Raw genomic sequence first — 20,935 nt, forward strand, 5'->3', positions numbered from 1 at the left:
GGCATCATTTTCTGGAATTTTCCAAGCTGTTTAAAGGCACAGTCAACTTAGTGTATGTAAACTTCTGACCCACTGGAATTGTGATACAGCGAATTATAAGTGAAATTATCTGTCTATAGACAATTGTTGGAAAAATTACTTGTGTCATGCACAAAGCAGATGTCCTAACCGACCTGTCAAAACTATAGTTTGTTAACAATACATTTGTGAAGTGGTTGAAAAACGAGTTTTAATGACTCCAACATAAGTGTATGTAAACTTCCGACTTCAACTGTAGGTAGGCTACTCTGTTTTTGCCAGGCAAAACCGGAAGAAAATAAACAAGCGCTTTCTGGTCACTATCTGGATATGTGCAGCCGCCTTTGCACGCAAACTTTTCTTTCTGAAGCACAAATTGGATGTTTTTGAAACAATCATTTGATGCAATGCCGTAGCCCAATGTTAGTGACCAGATCGAATAAGCAAAGGTATAAATATCAAATACAAATGGTAGGCTATAATATTATGTAGCCTATTAAAATATGTATGAAAAAACTTCCCACTTGCACCACCCAAAACCTTCCCATTGCGCTAGCTCACCGACCTGTTTTGATTGACAGTTTGCTGGTCCAATCAGAGGGCTGAGTGTGTTTCACCAGCCAATAATTTTTTTGCAACTGCAATACTGTCTCTGGCTACGTGGAGAACAATCCAAGGAGACTCTGTCCGCAGAATATGTGACGAAACATTACAAAACCTGGCGAGATGATTTCAAGTCATCAGTCTCAAATCAAAGTCGAGTTTTGAAGCTCCAAGTCAAATGTGAAATTATTGTACTTTCTATCAAGTTGAGTCTCAAGTCATGACATTTGTAACAACAGTCAGACTTGAGTGCACACCTCTGCTAGCCACTATCGATTTGACTACCTGTCTACATTTTGACTGATGACCTTTTTGAAGTTGGAATTCTACTCTATATGTGACAGGGCTCGCCCACTGTGTTCTCCAGTAACGACTGTTACTGCGGTGTTGCAGAGATGACAGAGAGGGATCAAAACCAGACAAGTACACATCCATCTGAGCGTTAGCCCTGTGTGTGGGTGAGCCGCAGCATCATGCATCGCTTCACCAAACGTATAGTAAATCGCCCTATATTTGCCAATCATCTGTGAAGTACTCACCAAGTCCTGAATCAAACCAGTTTCTGCAAAGCAGAAATTATCATCAAATAAAATGATGAATAATAATCATAGTGTGCCCTCTGGTTTAATGGCAGGATAGTATCTAATTGATCTGGTTTTCCCTAATAAAACTTACAAAGTAATTCCAAAGCAAAAAGAAAAGATAGCTAAGTACTTTTACACATTGGGTTATTCCCCTAAAAGTAATGTGCAAGATAAAACAGAAAACATATTGACACCGAAAAATAGAGAGTGAAAGGTTGGGGACATTTCAAGCAGCTGTGTCTCATTACATATGACCTAAATCCTCTCTGTGGAAGTCAATGACCTAATGGAATCCCAATCTCTGAAGTCCACGAGTGAGTGATACAAGGGTACCTGAAAAATGGCTGACAACCACATGGCCCACTTTCCATCTCACTGTGCCAAAACAGAGGAATTGGATTTCCCCTTTACAGAGCTCACAAACAACATGTTGGAAAGACCAACAAAAAAAGCAGTGTACAGTACCAGTCAAACGGTTGGACACACCTACTCATTCAAGGGCTTTTCTTATTCGTATTTTCTCATTGTAGAATAATAGTGAAGACATCAAAACTATGAAATAACACAGATGGAAGGAATCATGTAGTAACCAAAAAAAAGTGTTAAATCAAATATATTTTAGATTCTAAATGATCCACCCTTTGCACACTCTTGGTATTCTCTCAACCAGCTTCACCTGGAATGCTTTTCCAACAGTCTTGAAGGAGTTCTCACATATGCTGAGCACTTGTTGGCTGCTTTTCCTTCCCTTTCCGATCCAACTGCACTCAAACCATCGCAATGACTGGTACTGTATATTTCACAAAAACAATGATCTAGCAATCTTAATCAGCACTGTATCAATTCCAACAGTCATGTTTCTATGTATACCTGTATGAGGGGCTAGCCGGGATAGCCTGCATGAAGTACAGGGCTGCTGTCCTGGCCCTCCAGTGCCATTTCTTAGCCGGCAGTGTGTAGGACACGCAGTCGTCCACATTCTCTCTAAGCAGGTCTATCAGCTGTTTGTGGGAGCCACCGTAGAACGCCTCTACCAGTAGCACACTCATGGATAGGCTATTCTGAATCGGAGGAGAGAAAAATGAATGATAATAATCAAGGACAAGATAACTTCAGTAAGAATAGGGAAATGAGGGGGAAATCATTGCTTTCAGAGATTGACAATGAAGGCCTCCTTGGCAGGGAAAGAGGAAAAGACCAGTTGGATTTTGGGAAGTGTAGTCTATTCATTTCCTGTGGGACAAAAGAAATCTGACCAGTTGTATCAGTTATGGTAAACTGACCTAACGACATACCATTAGGTTTTTTGTAAAATAGTCATCACAAACTATCTGGTAGTGTAAATTAATGGCAAAAGCAAGGAAGAATATGAGTGATGATGATGGAAGGAAATTGCAGCCTAAAATGCTGAGGATACATTGATATAATATAACTGTGTTCCCGTGCAATTTCTTTTCCAACAAATTTCCTCCCCATTATTTCCAGTTTATTACAGTAAATGTTATGTCCTCCATCTCATTCTTCCATTAAGCTGCCCACAATGGGTAGTAAGTTATTTGCCACACTCATCATTCGCCCACAGACTTTCCAATCAGTCAATATCTTGGTCCCTCTCTCGCTCTTAAATACAAGTCATATCTTAAGCAGAAAACTTGCTATGTCATTTTTTTTAACACCATAAAACCTTAAAAAAAAGTAAAAGGCGGTAGATATGGAGTTCAGTAGGAAGTAAATGTTTTAGAAAGGCAAACAGAAGTTTAGACCAATGACAAAAATACATCTTCCTGAAAGCAAAATTGTGACCCATTGTAACAAAATGTTTAATGGAAAACCAATATATATTGGCAGCATTAAATTTGTAAACAAATCCTAAATGTTTAGATGAGATATTGACATCTCTGACCTAGTGTGTGACTCTTGCCAAGCACCAAGCATTATTCAAGCTTTCACAGAATGTTAAACAATTATGTGGATAGACAATGGACCATTACTGTATGGCATAACAACAGCAAACAGAAGACAAACATCTCATCTGGAATAGAACACGAAACAACACATTTTCAACCACATCTCCGGGGGGATTTCCAATCTTACCACCATGCATTGCAAAATGGACCCATTGACGATCAAATCTCTCCTCATCTATACCTTTCGCCCACCCTTTCAGAGTATTCAGGTTATTGACACCATTCCACCTCAATGGCAGACATTAACTGAAAGGGTTAATGTCACCATTCTCTCCCCCACACACTGATGTGACAGGGAATCCCCAACGCACCAAACCACTCAGGAATTAATAACACAGTAATGACACTGTGAATGTTGACAAGTCATTTCACGACCTGACATGTCTGACTGGAGACTCTCAGATAGGCTTTGTCATTAAACCGAAACACCATTTCAGCCTGGAAACAAAACAACATGACAAAAAGTGAATATTGGAACATAATAAGAAGGTACATATTGGAAGGTCATTTTTTCCCCTGGCTCATTGTTGTTGTTGGCTTTTCTAATATTTAGCACAACGCCCTTACATGTAGAATTTTACTTTACATCCTCAACGTCACTGACAACATTGCCAGAGTATAGGGCGACTACAGCACATATTCATTCTCTCCGAAATCTAAGTGGAAAATCACCACCACAGCTTTATAAATCCTGTGTGTATCCCGGAAAAACACACTGAAGTGCATAACACTCCCCTCACCACACACACATCACCCTGAGGTGCAAAGGGATTTCATGCAGAAATACAGGATTATTTAGCAAGGGTGGGGTGGGGTGAGGCAGCCAGCATTTCCATATAAAAATGCATAAAAACGTCACTGTGAGGACCAATCGTGACCATTAAAGTCATCACCAGAAGCACTACCCCCATCGTGCCCTTGGGGGTAGCAGGCACAGGGTTGGATGGGATTGCAGGGACCGGCGGCAAACACAGATCGCTGGAGCGTGCGTGCCAGATTCCGACACCTCCCTTTTGCTCCCTTCGGCCATGCAGGGTTTAAGCATGCATTCTGTCTGTGTGTGTGTGTGTGTGTCTGTCTGTGTGTGGGAATCATCTTAGATGGTGGCTGACAGGGAGGAGGATAGCTCTGATTCCTTTTTTTTAGGATTTATTTATCCTAAACATGGGATCAGATGAGAGATCCCCCTCAGATACTGTAGCAGCTGAGACCATGGCAGTTTGAGGCTAACACGGAACCCAAACCGGCAGCGCGCGTGCGCCATCGTGCGCTATCGTGCATAAATGTATTTTGCCCACCCACACCAAACGCGATCACGACACGCAGGTTAAAATATCAAAACAAACTCTGAACCAATTACATTAATTTGGGGACAGGTCGAAAAGCATTAAACATGTATGGCAATTTAGCTAGCTAGCTTGCACTTGCTAGCTAACGGTAATTTTTCCTATTTAGCTAGCTTGCAGTTGCTAGCTAATTTGTCCTGGGATATAAACATTGAGTTGTTATTTTACCTGAAATGCACAAGGACCTCTACACCGACAATTAATCCACACATAAAACGGCCAACCGAATAGTTTCTAGTCATCTCTCCTCCTTCTAGGCTTTTTCATTTTTGAACTTATAAGGTGATCGCATCTAAACTTTCATTGTATTACCACGACAACCGACAACAAAGTTCATCTTTCAATCACCCACGTGGGTATAACCAATGAGGAGATGGCACGTGGGTATCTGCTTCTATAAACCAATGAGGAGATGACTTTCAGCACGATCTGCGTCAGAAATATGAATGACTTCGATTTTAGCCCTTGGCGTCGCAGACGGGTGCAATAATTGAATAACATGGATTTCTAAATGTATTTTGAGACGCTCGCGACATGTCCGGTCTGGTCAGCATGTAAGGCTAACCAAAGTTATTTAGCACTGTCCAGAAGGTAGTTAGGGTTCAGGGCCCACTTGACCAACCAGCTAGGTGGCAAATGTAGTAAATACTAACACATATAAGATAAAGGCTACATAATACATCAACATTTGAAAAATTACTAGACATAAAAATTAACTGTAGTCTGACATCTGGGAAAATAGTTTAGCCTCTGTCATTTTATGTTCCTTTAATCTGAATAAAATTCCTGGCACCAAATGTATTCGAGAGCAAATGTCTTAGGATTGAAATGTTTTGAAAGATGACATACTTGAAAGACTACATTCCTAGTGTATTGAATTGTTCACCATGATTTTATCTGTGGGCTATAACTGAGTTATAGGTCATAGAAGCATTTCCTATTTTCCACCATTGGTGTAAATGGCAATAATATTCACAGATTTTTCTAAAAACTATGATTACATTAGGATCAGTGCTCAACCAGCAAAACAGAGGGTAATATTGTGTCCTAAAAACCTTTTCATTCAGTGTTCTCATGACAGGCCTTTCAGTTTGACAATGCAAATGTAAGCAGCTTCGCACATCGAGCAAGGAACGTGTAATGCTATTCATAACTCCTTTGATCTCATATTAGAAAAGGGGAGGAAGCTCCCATTTTCCACGGATTAAGGTTTCAAAGCGGTGAAATGAGTGAGAAGTGACTTTTCCTTCTTTTAATTGAGGAAGTCGTGCCCTTGTACTTCACAAGCGCAGGCTTTACGTAAAAGCGAATCATTTAAGGATCCACTGAAAGGGACTACAGCTATAATTATAGGCACATGGACATGTGCTAATCTCTCTGTGCTGCCTTGGATGGGGAGAAGGAGAAGGCACAGTGATACGCACAATAGCCAGGAAAATGAAAAGACAGGCAGCACAGCAGTCCAATGCAGAACTTTACAGACTTCATATGACAAACTAAAATGAAATGTTCCATCTACCATACTCAATGACATCAGATCTCCTTTGGTAAATGAAACTACCTATGAGCCATGAATGTGCTACTATGTACTTTTTTGGGTTATTAAAACCATACTGTATTTGTCAAAATATGATTTCTCATTCAGATGACGGATCACACTTTCAGGCAGTCTAGGCCACTGAATGAAATAATGCTTTTTTTATTTACATTGTGTAGGCAATTTTCACGACTTTTGGGTGGCCTTGTAAATTTAGAGCATCCCTTTGAAGTAGGCCTCAAGAAGCTTACTCATTTAAAACCACATCACTGGTGAGTATTTCACTGTTGAGCTACTGTAGTGAGAAAAAAACATTTTCTTGAGTAACACAGTAAGCAAACTGTCATAAACGCAATACTATTCTCTGTATTTTAGTATGAACTGACTGATCAGATGTAGGCAGAAAACTTGTGTCATCAATTGTGACCATTAGTTGACTCGAGGGCTTGAAATGGGTAGAGGTCTATTTAGATTTCGTATGAAATGTAAGGCAGTAGAGTATGGGTAACTATCTAACCTACTAAATGGAGAATCAGTCCTTCCCTTAATTCTTTAAAATGTTCAACATTATTGCAACAATTAAGACTGTCTGGCTATGCATGTAATACTAAACCAAATACTAGCTGTGTGTGCGCATGACAACTCGTAGTAACCTAGCCATACATCAAAAAGAAGCGGGGAAAAAAAATATTCTCAAAATAACTACTTTATTTCGTATTTTGGAGAAATAGCAGCTGTCACATAAGAGAGAACAGTTCTTCAGCACTCTAACATCATCTTTACTTTGGTGAGTTGAGTAACGTACATTAAATCCAGTCATTAAACAAACTGTTCCAAGGATTTCTTCTATGGCCTTTACCGCTCAAAGATCCAGAAAACTCATCTTTAGCAAGCCGCACTAACGCGGTGCTGGACCAGAGCTAGATTGTACAGTATCCAACATCTCGTTTGACACACTAATTTAATCCGTAACCATATCCGCCATCGAATACATATAGCCTAGTCTCGATATGCCCCCCCCAAAAAAAACAATCATCTTCACTAAATACAAATTAATGAAGAAATAAAGGTAAAGTGTTTGAAACAACGTGCTATGCGTTGCAGTGTTCTTTTGTGTCTGCATGTGGAATGAAAACTCACCTCTTCCTGAATATGCTTGCTAGAAAAAAGGACGCACATATTTCGTCCATGCGTGATACCGTCATTTTAGGAACGCCTCTCACCCGATGTACACTATTTACCACAGCCACAAAGTCCTACACCCCGCCTATTTCTACAATTTTGTTTCTTAAAATGTGTTTTTAAACCTAACCTTAAAAACACTGTTAACCTTATGCCTAACCCTAACCTTTAAATAAAAAAAAATCGTTTTTGTTTTCATGAATTTTTACGATATAGCCTATTTTGACTATGTGGCTGGGTCACTAGTGGAAACCCTCTCACCTTGCTGGTTGCATGATCAGAGCATTCCGGGATCCTTGGGACTCCCTACTCCAAACTATAACCTTAACTCCTACCCTAAGCTTAACCATAACCCTTACCTTAACTTTACATTTACCTTAACCATTTTAAATGTCAACTTCAACGGGGTATTGATGTCCCAGATAGCAAAGAACCTGTTTGCATAGGTCTTCAGTGGCTTGAGCGATAGAGCTTTCTCACACAGTATTTTGACAATTCTGTCAAGGGGGAATTTTGCTAGGCTACTTGTGAGCATATTCTCTGCCAATAACTGATCTTCCATGTTTTAGTTGACTCAGTGATGAAATGTGCATTTCTCTTACCCAACATCTGATCGATCATACAATAGACTATCTTCTTTCTATGTGTGTGTGTGTGTGTGTGTGTGTGTGTGTGTGTGTGTGTGTGTGTGTGTGTGTGTGTGTGTGTGTGTGTGAGTGAGTGTGTGCGTGCGTGCGTGGGTGCGTGTGTGTGTGTGTGTCTAACTCAATGAACTCTTCACCTGCTTCTATTTGCATTTCATTACGTGAGTTCAATTAGTAAGGTCATGGATAATGTCATTCTTCTGAGTTCCTGTGCAAACAGTTCATGGCAAGTTTTGACAATTTTAGCTCAAGCCTAGTTTTTCTTTTCAAACTTTAAAAAGGCAAAGTAATTTTAAAGTCTATCACACACAGCCTCTAAGAAATCTGGTACATAAAGTAACATCCACATCAGAAGATAAAGATAGCAATAAATTATTTTTGAGAGGGAGACTTGAGATTATTTTTCCTGAATGTATAGTAAAGTAAAAGACTGTACTAATGAGTTTATGTTAATTAGGAACTTTCCCTGAGTAGAACATGAAACTAAAGCTTGGAAAATGTCTACAGTACTTTTGAAAATGTTTCCCTTTGAAAGTGTTAGTACATGTTGATTGAATGTTCTATTATATTGACATGTACAAATTCAATTATAATTCAATTGTAAAGTTAAACAAAAACACAACACAGTAACACTTCCTACTTTCACATGCTAAGATAGAAAGTTTCCATACGCTGAACTGTGACATTTCACAATTTCATGTGCTGTCTAGTTAGGACATTGGAAAACAACCAATAATCTAGACAATAATGACCTTAATAAAAATTGAATAAACATGAGACTGCTATACCCCACATACACATGATCACTGTTAGATTGTTAATAAATAGAAGTAGTTCAAGTACAAGAAGAATAACACAGCTTTATTAAAATTTTATTTGGCTACATTTATTCGAGCATGGTCATTTCCAAGAGAAATTAAAAATTCAATAATACTTCAGACATTTCAGGAATTTTTCATTATCAACAGTCCCTCTATCTTCATCTCTTTACCTGGATGAATAAAGTGGATTTTTATTGTCAAAAAATACAGTGTTTTCACAATATTGTATCAAAAGTTCCCCAAATTTAGAATTTCCAGTAGTTGAAAGGAAATAAAACATTGAGAACAAAATTTCAAATTTTAACAATGAATTTTTTTCCAAATACCATAGAATGCTCTCTATTTATAATTTGCTCCAATAGTCAATGACAGAATCCTTTACTAAAATATATCTATTTTTTGAGGAACTATAATACTGTACACTACAGTATGAAATAAATAAAATTAGGAAATATAAAATGAGTCACATAAATAAAATGGTAATTTTAAAATAAAAACGAAATGTAATTTATGCTTGGAAAAAAATCAACAAAAAGTAATACTGACAAAAGGTCATGAAAAAAAATACAGAAAATTGCACAAACATAAGTAAACTAACGAACTGCTGTCTCAATCTATGCTAATACTGACATAGGTAATTGGAAAACAAGGTGAAATATTTATTTAATACTGAAGCCAGAGCAAAGATAACACAAATCAACTCTGATTTACACTGTACAAGGATGGCACTTGCAGAAACGCACAGGTGAAAAGGTTTGCATATAAGGCTTTCTGTTGAGAAAATAAAACATACAAAGGCTCTGTCTTACGTACGGAGCCCTCCATATTTCATTGTTCCCTCCTTCATTCTGTCACTCCATTCCGGTCCAATTTAAGACTCACAACATATCAAATTCACACAGGTTTAAAGTTTCCTTCACATAAAGAAATTTGTGAGGCCCAAAATTGTGTGGTTAGTTTGCCTGGCAAAAAGGGTGGTAGAACCAAGGACATCACAGTAAGTGGTAGACAAAGTACAACACTGACGGACTGCTACCGAGTCTTCAAGCACGGTATAAATATACATAGGCTTTTTTTTTTTCAAAAAAATGTTTTTGTAGTGATTAAAGGGGCAGAGTGCAATTTCCTAGTTTGGGGTATTAACACAATGAAACACAAGGGTTAAGAACATTATAGCACCACACAGCTTTTAGGCCTTATTTAACACTGTACATTAAAAACAGCTTCATTTCATTTTTAATTATAATGATAATCATTATTACTTCATTTTTTTTGTTGCATAATGTGGATTCTTAAACAATCCCACCCAGCTTGTCGTCACAACTCTGATGTTGGCAGTCACCACATTGCATGAGTCCATCATTATGAGCTTCTGAGAAGCTAAATGCAAGCGCTCGCGCTTGCTTGACTGAGCCACCGCAGTGCCTATCTGAAAACAAAGCAAGTTTCATGTTTGTTGGAAGAATGGAAAAAGGAAATGAAACAACCCAACATGACAAATATTTGCTGAAAGCTTTTTTTCAAATGACTGCAGTATTGACTTAATCTGCTTCTTCCTGGTCCGACTTGGTGTCTGTTTTCCCTTCTCTTGAACTCTCATCCATTGAATGCTCCGCATCTTTCCCCTCATCATTCCTCGCCGTGTCCATCCTGCTGTCATCCTCTTCCTCATCCTCTCCCTCCCTGAAAGTTCCCGTCTCTCGCCTGTCTGTCACCTTCTCATACGTCTCGTCCACTTCCCTCTCTCCTCGTCCTCCTCTCATCCCTCCTTCAGTGCCATCCCTCAGAATGGTGCCACCCCCATCCTCCGGCTGGTCCTCGGGGTCAGAGTAGCCCAGCGGCCCCAGACCCTGCAGGTAGGCCCTCCTCATCAGCAACTCTGTGGGTTCCAGGGGGCCCTTATCCCGGGCCTCCCTTTCAGCCGCCTCCCTTTCCTCTGCCTCCCTCTTGCAGTAGGAGTACCGGTGGTTCATGTGCTGGGAGTAGGAGCCTGAGTGAGAGAAGCGCTTGCCACACTTGTCGCATTGGTATGGCTTTTCACCCGAGTGCAGACGCGAGTGCTCGATGAGGTGGTGCTTATGTTTGAAGGCCTTCTTACAGATCGTGCACTGGTGTGGCCGCTTGCCTGCAGAGACACAGGAGACAGGGGAGAGAAAGTGTTACTACGGTGTTACTGCGGTCCCCTTCTCTAGAAACACAGAGCAGTACAAAAGGAAGATAAACGGTTATTCAGGAGAACAGACATACAGTAGACATGCAATGTTAGAGTGACTTTGATCTGACTTTGGCACAGAATGTATTGATCATGTTAAGTGCATCTTGAGTGTAAAAGCATTTATATCATATATCAGGATTTCTTCATTCCCTCCCATCATGGTGAAAATGATTAACACAAGAAAATAATGATAGGAATGAGTAATGTTGTGATTGTATAAATAAACTCAAGTACATTTCTCAAATACATTTCTGAAAACAAAACACAATAAAGTGTTGAAAGTAACCCGACATTTATGGTTGACCACCTAACCTTAGAGACATTTTCAGTTGCTGCTAGATAACACTGGGGGGAGGCAGGTGGAAATAAGAACCCAAACACTCTATGATGGGGTCGTCTGTGACTGCGGCGGGGCGAGTGAGCAGCGAGCTAAGCCAGTGAGCTCAGATGTTTAGAACACCAAGCAAGGTGAAACTGAAGCAGCCTGGCACCAGTGACAGAGTGTGTTGTCATGACATCATTGGTCCAGAATAAAATGACTAGGATTAGGCATCCTTCGCGTGATAGTGTGATGGTTATATTTGTAGGAGGAGTAACTTCACACCCCTTCGCTCCCCTTCCCTGCCCCGCCCCCGCACCATGCAGCTCCTCGCATTAAAGGTTTACTACAACTCAGTGGCGCTACCGGAAATATATTCCCTTCCATCTGACTTCTATTAGACAAGATGGGCCTCTCTAATGCCAGTTCAATCGGCCCATATAATAGCACCCTTCCAAAGCTCACATCCCACGCACACATGCACAAACACCTCCCATCCTACGAATGCCAAATACACATACAGTACACACATGCGAGCAGCCACGCAACGGAATGCACGCACACACACAGGCAATTCCTAGCCACAAATAGCCTTGGAATGTCTGCAACATCTTCCATAGTTGGCATTCTTGAAGTGCCCCACCCCCCACCCCCCTTCTCGCCCTCCCCACCACCCTCACAGTGTGGCAAAAAATAGACGAGACAGCGAATTCCTCATGGAGCATTCCTGCACAGAGTGACAGGAGGTGATGCAACCTGATGAAAGAGAGGAGTCCCCAGGAGGAGAGGTCACATCTTTGAAGATTATTTCAAAAAGAACCAGAAATGCCATACAGGCAAGCCTTCTATACGACCTGGCACTCTGTTAAATACCACCAGGGTCAAAGCAGTCATTCTTGTCCCTGTCACTGAAGGCACTGTGTATGTACTGTATGAACTTTAAAAAGACAGTCCCTCTTGAAGCGGCAAGTTTGTTTCCAAAATGGCCACTGGTCCTGTTAACTTCTGGAGAATGTCTGGAGCGATGAATGCAATGAAGCTTATGTCTACTTTACTGAACGTTTATGTAACCCCTGTCATATCAAAACATGTCACTATTACCCACCCCTGTCAAAAAGAAAGGAACATGTTAGGTCATGGATCTGAACACATTCAACATAAAAAAAAATATGTGAAAGACAAGAGAGAAAATAAGAACTGAGATGGGAGAAAAAGCTATGTGATCAAGAACGAGAAAAGATAATCAAAAAAGATAATCAAAAAAGATAGCTTTCAAAAGACACAAAACATGGAGGGGGTGGGCACAAAGGCGAAGAGGGGGGTGGGGTAAAAAAGAAGTGTCCAAATGTTATATACCTGTGTGCTCATATTTGTGTCTTAGGAGGGAACTGGTCTTCTGGAATGTTTTGTCGCACAAGTCACACGCGTACATACCACTTTCTGTCTTTTTAATCTTCTTCCGGGAGAGGAGCGATTCGTCTGTCAGGTCCTCCAAGCCTGACAGATAGTCCGCAGTGCCGTCCAGTAGCTCCCCCTATGAGATGAGAGGGGCAGATTTTTCAATTATTTGTAAGTAATCCACACCTGTCACCTAAACATAGACACCTTCTGCTCTGAGTTTGATCCCAAGTCTGGACAGGGCTTAGCCGTCGATCCGTGCAACCTGTGTAAGACCCTTCTTACTGGCCAGGAGAGGAGACATAAAAAGGGGAACATATGGGCTTTCTAATTCTGTGTTGTGGATTTTACGGGTGTAGTGGAAGTATTAACAAAACAGACAAAATACTATTTCACGGGAAAAAATGACATTATAAAAATGTAAAATCTAAATTATTTTACTTGTTTTGTGTTGAGTGTAAATATATCCATTATGCACTCATTTAAAAGGGCAAAATGTTTATTGCAAACCTCTTACTAAAAATGTACTTTAGTGAATGGATCTAAAACCACAAAAGGGCTTGCTTACCTGGAAACCTGGTTTCCGTTGGTACTTCCTCGACCTGTGTTGCATTTCAGCAAATGTGGCCGCCCCAGTTGCATAAGTGTAGGCCATGTGGGGCAGGAAGCTCATTGGATCCAGCCCTGGGTACGGCCTCAGGCCTGGGATGCTGGCCTGGGCCTGCATGAAGCTGTGCGGGGGGAACGCTCCATGTGGGGGCAGAGGTGTGTACATGTGACCCCCACCAAAGGGGTTGATGCCAAAGATGGGGCTGGCACTCTTTTCCATCTGGTGGCCGCTGTTCCCTCCGTTGTCTCTCCCTGAGCCCAGGAACTCTTTTTTGATGTGGGCCAAGTCCATGGGCTCAGTCCCCTGCTCCCGGTTGGATTGGTGGTGGTCACCATTGCGGTCTGAGACATAGCCGTTTGGTTTGGACCTCTTTTCTCCCAGTGAGATGCTGTTGCTCATCATGTGTTTTGGTAGAGAAAGGTCCAATGGTGCGTCCCCCCCATGGCCGTCCCCTTCAGAGGCCAGGCTGTTTGGAGTGTATGAGCTGCTCTGGGAGTTTTTAGAAGAAGTGGAGGAGAGATTGAGAGGAGATGATGTGCTGCTCCTAAGGTGGTCCAAGGTCTCTAGTGGTTTGTCACCCATCTGCCTGTTGGCTGTAAACTGGTTGGCCTTTAAATGTCTGTGAGAAGTGTCACGGTCACCGTTGGTGTTGCCGCCGTGTAAATCCGCGAGTGCCATAATGCGATCCACGTGTTGCGCCATGGACATCGGTGACCTGGCCAGGCCGTGGTGGTTGCGCTCCTCTGCACTGCTCCGGTCTGGCGGTGGCGACCGCTTCCTGGAGTTAGCATTACCGTTGTTGTGTTGTTGTTGTTGCTGCTGATTCTTCCACTGGGAGAACCACTCCTTGACAAACTCCTGTGGGAGGCCGACTGCGATGGAGATCTTCAGCAGCTCCTCTGAGTTGGGCTCCATGTTCATGGCGAAGTAGGCCTTGAGCACTGACACGTGGTCCTTGAAAGGGTTGATGGGGCTGGTGGCGCCCCTCTCTGACAGAGAGGATTGCAGAGCGGCCTGCTGCTCTGAGGGGAACACCCCCCTGCGGCTAGGAGGCACACCCTCACTGGGCTGGAGGTGGTTGATCTCCTCGTTCTTCTTACACAGATAGCGCTCGTGCTGGTGCAGTGGGATGGGCCCTGGGAAGTTCTCCTTGCAGAACTGGCAGGAGAAAGGCAGGAATGGAACCTGGTGGCTCTCGTGGTGCAACTTCTCCTCAGGATCCATCGAGTGGTTTAGCCTCTCCTTCTTGATGTCCATGTTGATCTGCCTCTTGGAGTCGTCGATCAGGCTCTTGGCCTCATTCACCTTCTCCAGAGTGTAGTCGATTATGCTTTTTGTGGGGCTGCCGTGGCCCACCACCTGGAAGCCAGCACGTGGGGAGGACAAAGCCAACTTCTGCTCCTCCATCTGGGCCCCCAGCTCCTTCATATAGGCCCTGAGCTTGGAGATCTCCTCCGGGTTCCCATCCATCTTCTGCCTGCACACAGTGTTGTCCACGATCTGGAGGACCTTCTGCACCTCGCTCAGGTTGTTCCCCAGGGAACCGTAGCCCAGCAGGGGCAGGTCCAAGCCCATCCCACTCAGGTGCTGCAGGGGACTCTGGGAGGAGCTGTGGATCCCCAGGGGGCTGCCTCCTCGGCCGGCTCCGTTCATATAGCCCCCTGGCCCTCCGACGCCATACTGGGAGGCCATCAGTAGCCTGTAGTCATTGAAGTCCATGGGCTCTGCCTTAATGTCCAGGTGGCTTTGCTGGTCTTGGGAGCCCATGGGGCGGCCATTCTCCAGCTTGTGGCGGAGCTGGGCCAGGGCGGGGCTTCCCGGAGAAGAGGCGGTGGAGTTAGGGGAGGAGCCAGCCTTGGTGTTACCTCCTCCATTACGTACTCGTCCGTTGACAGAGATCAGACCGATGCACTTCTTGCTGCTGATGTGGGAGCTGTAGGAGCCGGAGTGGGAGAAGCGCTTCTTGCAGTTGGAACACTCATATGGTTTCTCCCCTGTAAACGGGAAACAACAACATGTATTTCAAGTTACTCCATTTTGAATACTTGAATTTGGCTGGTAGTGAAATAGCTGAAGATTTCGTTCAGTGTGAAAATGAGAATTTCTATTTCTATTCAACTCTCATTTTCTTGAGCTATGGCCTCATCCATATGGCTGAATTAGTCAGTTATGAAACAGGTCTGAAACAGTGAGCTATTATAAAACAGAATGACTCATTTACTGACAGAGGCCAAAAAGGAACATTATCAATTTTAATTTTATGGCATAAGCCCTCTCAGTCATCAAGCTACAGTCACATTAATACATTTAAAAATGGTGGGTTAAAGCCAGCTTGACTCGGCTTAGTACCTACCGCTGTGAATTCGGAGATGCTCCTTCAAATGATGCTTGTATTTGAAGGCTTTTCCACACTCGGTGCATTTGAACTTTCGGTTGCCGGCCCCTTCATTCAGAAGCTGGGACTGTGGAGGAGATAGAAAAGGGTGGTGATGTGGTGTGTAAGAGTGGGACACTAGGGAAGATTTCAAGGTAGCTGGTCTTGAGAAGGAATGTAAATGAGTTCTTCATAGCTTCAATGGTAGGCTACTTTGCAACACAATAACACTCCCTCACACAAGTTAACTAGCCTATATCTAACATTTTTTTTTTTTTTTTGGGGGGGGGGGGTTTACATCCTAAATTGCGTAAACAAAATGATGAAGCACACAAGCAACTCTAATCGATTTCGAGAATACAGTGTGGGTTGAGTTTTTGTGTTCTGTTCAAAGGTAACTGTTTAGTGTAGGTGCATTTCCTGCATTTGAAATTCAAATGAGTGCAGATAACAAACAAAAACAATGTCTAGGGAGATGAAGCCCCCACAAAGAACTTCATGAGAATGATGTGGGAGGTGTACATTGTTACATTTTCAATACAAAAAAAAATCCCTTTTCGCTAATGCTTGCTGAGGAGTCTATGTACCGGTATGTGCGAAAGTGTGTGTGTGATTGTGTATGGAGTTAAGACATTCCTAAGGCAGGTGACATTTTAGGTTAGGGCATGTGATTAGGGTTAGCCTACTGAATGTGGCTTGAAGGGGACTACTTTTGTGAAAAAGCTATCCGGGAAATTGGGGCAATGAACGATGTGGAACCTGCCATCATAACCAAATGTGTGAACAATTAACCCACGATAAAAATGTGCTCTAGGCACACCGAAGATATGCAAAGTAGCACAATTCACACATTTACACCAATAGCACTCAGTATCACTCAAATCAAAATCCCTCCACAGTCCGGTGCACTAAGGTAACCCATAATGACCTTCCATAAGATCCTTTATGTAACTATTTTAACTGGAGAGGAAGTACAAAAATAAAGAAACACTTAGTCATTTAAGGATTATGATACTCCAGATCACTGGGGAAAAGACCATCTGCTCCAGTCTGGAGGGGGAAAAGGGGAGTCAGGTGAGGGGGTGGAGGCGGTAGAATGGGGGTGCTGCTTCACTGCTTTTGTCACATTGGGCTCAGGGCAAATTTGAGGTTTGAATCTGACATGCTTAATTCAGGAAATCTCATTATAATTACAGTATAATTGGAAAATTGAATGATTCCACTGCTTATTTGCATGGTCCGTTATGAGACAGTTGTAGACTCAGTTATAGGACAGAGAAAAGGTCTACACTTTTGGTTGTGCTTGTACTGATTCCCTGGTTGTACTTACACAAGAGGTACATTTTAGATTCTACACTCAACGAAAGCACTTCTTATCGCTGTTTATTAAACCATAGGAAATTGTCCATATCTCTAGCACTATCTTTACGAGTGCTAATTTCTAATCAAATCTGTTCCAGTTCCAGCAACAGCTGATGCAAAAAGTCAGATGGCCTGAGGAAGGCAATATGCTAGCACATCCCACGCATGCCTCACTGTAGGCGGAAGCTTGGGGGAGCACAACAAAATGCAGCTGCGAACAAGCAGTGCGGGGTCTGATTTTTTAAAAGAACAAGAGCTCAAAAGTAACTTGTTGTAATATGAGAGGAGTAGAGGACGATAGGAAGAGGAAATTCGAATAATCATTCACTCAAGAGAATAGGATTCTCGATGCAGAAGACAAGTGCATGCAGTAACCACGAGGAAGCCATTAAAGCCCTTGCAATTAACAACAATCTTAGATGGGGGGAAAAAAGAGTGAAGGGCATTGAGCTCAAATGATACTGTGTTTCACACAGAGCACTGGCCGACCCACCAAATGACACAACCGAATGTGTGAAGGAGATCAGATGAGGAAAGAAAAGGGGATGAGAAGGGGGAGAAGAAAATGAGAAAATGATCATCCCCTGTCTGTCTGCCAGTCTTACCTGATCTCTCCCTGGCTTGTGCGTGGCCATATGCCTCTCCAGCTGTGTGCGGTGGGAGAAGGTCTCACTGCACAGGGGGCAGGGCACGCTCTCCTCGTTCTTCTCATGGCGGTACTTGATGTGCTCCTTGAGCGATGTCAGCCGCTTGTAGCCCCGGTCGCAGTAAGGGCAGGTCAACAGTTGGGCGAAAGCATCTGGAGTCCCAGGTGGCAGGTCTGTGTAGAAGAAAAAGGGAGGAAGAGGAGGGGGAGGGCTCATAAGGTCAGCTAATAGACACTGATGGGCAGCATGCCAAGGTTGTAAACGGAGGAAGTGTAGCAAGCTACATAATTATCTCTGCTTCACAAAGCCTCAGTCGCCAGCAGCTTACACTTAAACACACACTATCCATAAAAGTCACTCAGTAACACTATTGGGGACAAAGTCATAAAAGTGGTAGACCTATAATGCTATAATAGTCCTGGATTTACTGTAGGGCTATTTATTTTCTGGATTCTTACCGTTTTCGTTTTCATCTTGCCCAACGGCCTCGGGAGTTCCGAGTCGTGTCACTTCCTCTGGGGCTTCTGGGTAAATTATGGCAGTGTCTCCACGCTGCAGGTACTCAGCGATGCTGGCTGAGTGGCTGTCACTCTCCTCCAGTTTATTACGCTTAGTGAAGTACTCGTCAAGCCCCGACACCCCATCCATACCCTTCACTGTATAAGACAAGGAAGAGGAGGAGAAGGGCATGTAGAGAAGAAGAGAAATGGAGACAAATAAAAAATATTTGTCAGTCTCATTTGTCCTTCCTCCAACTTGAGAGATGTGCTGCAAAGCTACAGTATATTGGCCACACAGGAAACAGACTGGTCTCTAAATGTGATGAACTGAGGGAAGAAAGCACTAAGCCACTACTTAGAGGGGAGTATACATTTAAGTTACCGTTAATGCTGTCATGTAATGGCTTCTACAAAGAAAAATCAGAGACAATTCCATCATTAAGTGATGTTCACAACCCATCTTAAATGGTGGAGAAAAAAAGCTTTTAAACATTTGAACTTAAATATGTCCTAGTATAACGGGTAATTGGTTTAAGTTGCAATTAGATTGGCTGGGTTTACAGATCTCACTTAGAATTCTCTCTCTACATAATTTAAAGCAGAGATTTGATTATAAGTAAGATAATGTAGGGTTACATCTACTTAACAGTCAGTGTAGGCATAATGGTGTATCAGGTATCTAATGCATTCATCAGCTGATTTAACAAATCAGGGCAGTTACAGTCATGTGGCTACCTTTATGTCTTTGGATTATTACTGTTGGCTATTGGCTTGAGAGTTATACGCTGCTGTGTATATTTTTCGTTGAACTGTTAACAATATCCTTAAAACAAAGGACACCAAACTGTCGCCAAGAGGCCTGGATCCCTTGTAGTCACTCTAGGCAAGGTTTTGTTGATAAAACGCTCAATTGCAAAGACCTTGTGACTCACTGAAAGGACAAACTAGCATTTTATTTTCTGCTTGTAAACCAATTTGAAAGTACATGAACCAAACAAATGAGATTTAGGTCAAAACTCAATTTTGCAGCAAGATGTGATTTGCGCTGCACTCTCACTCAACCTAAAACTGCTTTGCTTTCCCCTGTTGCTTTGCTGCACATGGAGGGATATTATCTTGCATGGCTGTTGACTGTGTGTGTTTCCTATTAGGTATAAATCACCTGCTGCACGGGGATATTATAATCAAGTCTCTTCCTAGTGTCTTGCTGCTGAGGATTTAAAGCTGGAACGGGGAGTTTTAGTAAACATGGTGTTACAGTTAAGAGGGTGAGAGTGGAGCTCACCTGTACCATTTCCTACAGAGTGAAGAGAACCCTCTGGCCCCAAGGATTCATATTCCTCCTTCCTTTCATCTGTGAAGGAAAGGAGAAATGCGTTTAAAATCGGACAATCAACTGTGGCTAACACAGCTCTCAATAAACTCAACACTCGAGGCAAAGTCAACTGGAATGCGCATGCTACATGCTACCCTGACAATTCAGTTAACAAGTACCTCTTTCCATTCAGCCCCAGTTCATAATGTGAATGTATTTTCCAGATAATGAAGGACGAGCAGGCGAGGGGTGTACATATACTGTGCCTATTGTGTTTGTTTCTCCTGGCCCCAGTCATGTGACTCCTCAACAGGAGTCACAAGTATCATAAGCTTCCCTTCAAAAGAGGGATATACAACACCCCTGCCTGTAGCAATAGAGGATGGGGAAGAAAGCAAGAGCACAGTCTCCTTTTCTCCCCCCTCTCCCCTCTTCATTGCAGCAGGTTACTTTTCAAAACTTCCTTCCTCATGAGCAATGAGTGTCAAACAGGAACCTGATGCTGTGCTTTTTATAACAAAATAGTCTTGCTATGAGTCAAAGGAGTCACAAGGTACTGTGCACGATTTATATCATATATTTATAGTCGAATTACGCATTTTGTGGCCCACAAGAGTAAAAGGAAGGTTGAAGGTACAATGCATGGAAATCATCTGCTAGTTTTCCTTAATTAATTCATAAATAATGTAGATGAAAACTATTTTCTTTATCATAGTTCCAAGACTATGAATCCATGTAAATAAGAAGCGAGGTCTCACCCTTCTCCCTACCACTTAAGTTTCCCCCTGCACCACACAGATAAAATGGTGGTACTGTACGCTTCAGAAAACAACTGCAAAAATGCTGCCTTTTCTGATGGGGAAAGCATTGTTGCTTCCCTTCGCCTCAACTTTTGGTTCATTGGGAAGAGAATCATTGCCAGACTTTTTAGAATGAGTTTCATTCAGCCAACATGGGGCTTTTTGTGGGTTCCAGGCCTCAGAGTAAGGACAAAGGCATGTGAGTCACGCCCTGTGCCACTGTCGTAGAATTTAGACACTGTACTCAAGTGTCATTCTATTTTCAGTAGGCCCCTCCTTCACTACACTTACAGTACACTTGCACTGAATATGAAATCTCAAATATAAAATGGAGGCTCATTGTGTTTTCAGTAGTCTTTTTTTCCTAGAGAGGCAGAGGCAAGATGGCGGTTAAAGTAAATTAGCATTTCAGTTCTGTTTGTGGTAATTCTGTTTTGACCCTGCGCATTCTCGATGTGACTCAAACCTCCACAGTTCGAGACTGCTTCTTCTTTTCAGTACCGTGAAGTGACACCCGAGTCCTTTACATCTGTTGCCTGAGTGAAATTGATATGAAAAATATGTGAGTTGTCTATCTTTCGTCAGTTTACCTATAAATGTAAAATACCAGCTCAATGAAAATCATCCACCAGTTTAGCATGAGCTATAACAGACTGTAGCAGATGTGCTAATCTGGCATTGATTTCTTTTACA

At 42.4% G+C, this 20,935-nt stretch overlaps 2 protein-coding genes across 11 annotated transcripts in view; both read right to left on the reverse strand.

Annotated features, from left to right (window-relative positions):
• Positions 1–7,264, reverse strand: part of qtman (queuosine-tRNA mannosyltransferase) — a 48,674-nt gene extending 41,410 nt beyond the window's left edge. For 2 of the 7 annotated variants that reach the window (XM_090229912.1, XM_090229915.1), the window contains exon 1: positions 7,196–7,264. In XM_090229912.1, the coding sequence (XP_090086038.1) occupies positions 7,196–7,260 (65 nt within the window). In that variant the 5' untranslated portion in view covers positions 7,261–7,264. Of the gene's footprint in view, positions 1–2,075; positions 2,267–7,195 lie in introns of all 7 variants that reach the window. The other 5 variants (XM_090229911.1, XM_036974566.2, XM_090229914.1 and 2 more) reach the window with 5 other exon arrangements.
• Positions 7,265–8,721: 1,457 nt separating this feature from the next.
• Positions 8,722–20,935, reverse strand: part of zeb2a (zinc finger E-box binding homeobox 2a) — a 48,105-nt gene continuing 35,891 nt past the window's right edge. Inside the window, exons 4-10 of one of the 4 annotated variants that reach the window (XM_021597322.3) lie at positions 19,413–19,481; positions 18,086–18,283; positions 17,586–17,800; positions 15,598–15,706; positions 13,203–15,238; positions 12,671–12,770; positions 8,722–10,827 (exon numbers count right to left, since the gene is read on the reverse strand). In XM_021597322.3, coding sequence (XP_021452997.2) covers positions 10,244–10,827; positions 12,671–12,770; positions 13,203–15,238; positions 15,598–15,706; positions 17,586–17,800; positions 18,086–18,283; positions 19,413–19,481 — 3,311 coding nt within the window. In that variant the 3' untranslated portion in view covers positions 8,722–10,243. Of the gene's footprint in view, positions 10,828–12,592; positions 12,771–13,202; positions 15,239–15,597; positions 15,707–17,585; positions 17,801–18,085; positions 18,284–19,412; positions 19,482–20,935 lie in introns of all 4 variants that reach the window. The other 3 variants (XM_021597320.3, XM_090229903.1, XM_036974563.2) reach the window with 3 other exon arrangements.

This window comes from Oncorhynchus mykiss, chromosome 3 (genome assembly GCF_057628025.1).
Source record: "Oncorhynchus mykiss isolate SJ-2025 chromosome 3, ASM5762802v1, whole genome shotgun sequence".
Taxonomy (NCBI): domain Eukaryota; kingdom Metazoa; phylum Chordata; class Actinopteri; order Salmoniformes; family Salmonidae; genus Oncorhynchus; species Oncorhynchus mykiss.